Here is a 2,459-nt window from a genome sequence, read left to right as displayed (position 1 = left end):
AGTCAGTACTGACTGTTAGACCAGTCAATACTGACTGTTAGACCAGCAGACAGACTGGGACCAGTCAGTACTGACTGGTCTAACAGTCAGTACTGACTGTTAGACCAGTCAGTACTGACTGTTAGACCAGCAGACAGACTGGGACCAGTCAGTACTGACTGTTAGACCAGCACACAGACTGGGACCAGTTAGTACTGACTGTTAGACCTGCAGACAGACTGGGACCAGTCTGTACTGACTGTTAGACCAGCAGACTGACTGGGACCAGTCAGTACTGACTGTTAGACCAGCAGACAGACTGGGACCAGTCAGTACTGACTGTTAACATGTAAAACATTACTGGAAAGAACTCATTTTATTCTAAAACTCACAAAGATTCAGATATTCTGCGTTCATTTCAAGGGTTTTGTCAAGTTTTATAGTTTTAATGCTTAAAGTGAAAAACATTTATTAGTTTAGATTCTTTCATTTATTCGTCACATAAAAACTCATCCTTTAGTTTGGAAAGTGTCTTTTATGTCTCAGGGCTGCAACTGATGGAGACTCATTCTGATAAATTCTGGTGAAATGTGGAGGAGATTTGACACATCTTACAGTCTCACATAGGACTGGGCAGTATGACCTCAAATCCACATCACAGTATAAACTGAACCCCTTCACAGTAACTGTATATATCGTGGTAGAGAAATATAAAAAGTTAAGATAATGTCATTTTTAGAGCTTTTTTTCGCAGAGAACTGTAATCTTAATTAAACCCAACATTTTTGCTTTAATATAAACCTGTCAAACAATGAGCTGCTGCTCTGCTGCACGCTCATCTTCATCATCTTCATCATCAGAGCAGAAGCTGACTTTACATTAGCAAGATGGATTTATGACTGAACGAACGTCCACGTCTTTTTTTTTTATCATCTCTGTGGGTAAAAATACATAAAAAACAAGTTTTTTCTCCAACATTTGGGTGTAAAAACTAGAGTTGTTGAAGCTTGGCTCTGCGCTGCAGGAGGGAGGGATGATGATGATCCCACGACACGACRTAACCTTTCTAAAGCAGGAGGGGGATATTTTCAGGATTTATCCTCTTTACGTGTTTTAAAACACTTGAATTTCTTCATTATATTTCAAACTTGTCCTGCTCAGGTGTCTGTGCACTCACAGCCCTGTTGACACAGGTGTGATGACGTAATGATGACAGGACGGTAGAGTATAAATTTCTACCACATATACAGTACCACGCTGGCCTAGTCTCACTAAATTCTGAGGATTTGCAACCAGCAAAAAACCCAAATCTAARTCTAAAATATTCTAGATTGTTTACATTAATGTGTTGTTCACCTCCAGCAGTGTTTGCATGCAGGTGTCACATTCAGCTGTAGCACCTGTGAGACAGGTGAGACGTTCACACACCTGTGTTTTCAGACAGAGCTGATGCTCAGTGTGTTTGTAGCAGTGCTGTTTGTGTGTGGACTCCTGGTTGGAATAAAACAAAACGTTCATATTGAGACAAATGGAAATAATTAGGTTTTATTTGATTATTTCTACTAATTGTATTACACGTTGTGTAGAAAATACTGCACAATAACAGTCGTATTTAAATGTAATCAGATTTTGTGACGTTATAAAGTCCTACCACACAAAGCCACATGCAGTGGAGCCCCACCCTAAAGCACAGTGGAAAAACTAAAGTGAAGAATAAGAAGTGTGCTTCAGTGCACTGGCACCTTTAAATATRTTTATCAGCCTTGTGTTCACAACATTACAGAGCTACAGAAGCATGTTTCCATCAGAGTGCTGTCATACATCATGTGTTAAATAAAAGACACATGCATGGATATGTGTGTGTCTGTTTTCCTCCAGTGGTCTTGTGCTGATAAGTTTTATTTGAAGTGTGCTCTCACTGTTTGCTTCAGTCTTTGCTTAAAAAACCCAGTTCTGTTAGCCTGACGTGTTCTGATACTGTGGTTTCAGGCCTGTAAGGGGGAGGGGGTCCAGTCTGCCAACCATCACACGGAGCCACAGGCCAGTCCTGCTAAGAAGCAGCGTACCTCCAGCCCAGCTAAGGTACAGCAACAATAAACCAGTCAGTGTTCCTGCAGGCTGAACCTGGAAAACAACAGATGTTTGACTGTGTTGACAGGGAGCTGCAGACCCCCGGACCAACAGCTGCAGTCAGCAGCAGACCCCCAGCTGGTGCCTAACACCACAGAGACTTCAGGTGGGACAGGCCTGCTCGTTCTATCACCTGTCATTCACTAGTTCACAGATCACTATTCATTTTGTTTCAGTGCAACCTGAACACTCAATATTATATTTCTTCTGCATGTTTCCACACATCCTGCAGACGCAGTGCAGAGGATTGTTTTTCTCTGAACAAGTCACACAATTACAAACTTACAAGTTCATTTATATTTCACATTTCAACCAGGAGAAAATGAAAAGCACTTTACATGATGAATGAT

At 41.2% G+C, this 2,459-nt stretch overlaps 1 protein-coding gene across 1 annotated transcript in view; it reads left to right on the top strand.

Annotated features, from left to right (window-relative positions):
- The window catches only part of LOC106536109 (lysine-specific demethylase 6A), a gene marked incomplete at its 5' end in the record, with an annotated part of 40,734 nt that overhangs the window by 15,464 nt on the left and 22,811 nt on the right, over window positions 1-2,459 (top strand). Inside the window, 1 exon segment of the mRNA XM_014033297.1 lies at window positions 1,969-2,061. Within this exon segment, the coding sequence (XP_013888751.1) occupies window positions 1,969-2,061 (93 nt within the window).

The sequence above is a fragment of the Austrofundulus limnaeus genome, unplaced genomic scaffold, assembly GCF_001266775.1.
Source record: "Austrofundulus limnaeus strain Quisiro unplaced genomic scaffold, Austrofundulus_limnaeus-1.0 Scaffold1689, whole genome shotgun sequence".
Classification (NCBI taxonomy): Eukaryota; Metazoa; Chordata; class Actinopteri; order Cyprinodontiformes; family Rivulidae; genus Austrofundulus; species Austrofundulus limnaeus.
Note: the sequence above shows the minus strand (reverse complement) of the source record. Positions and strands in the feature narration are given on the sequence as shown.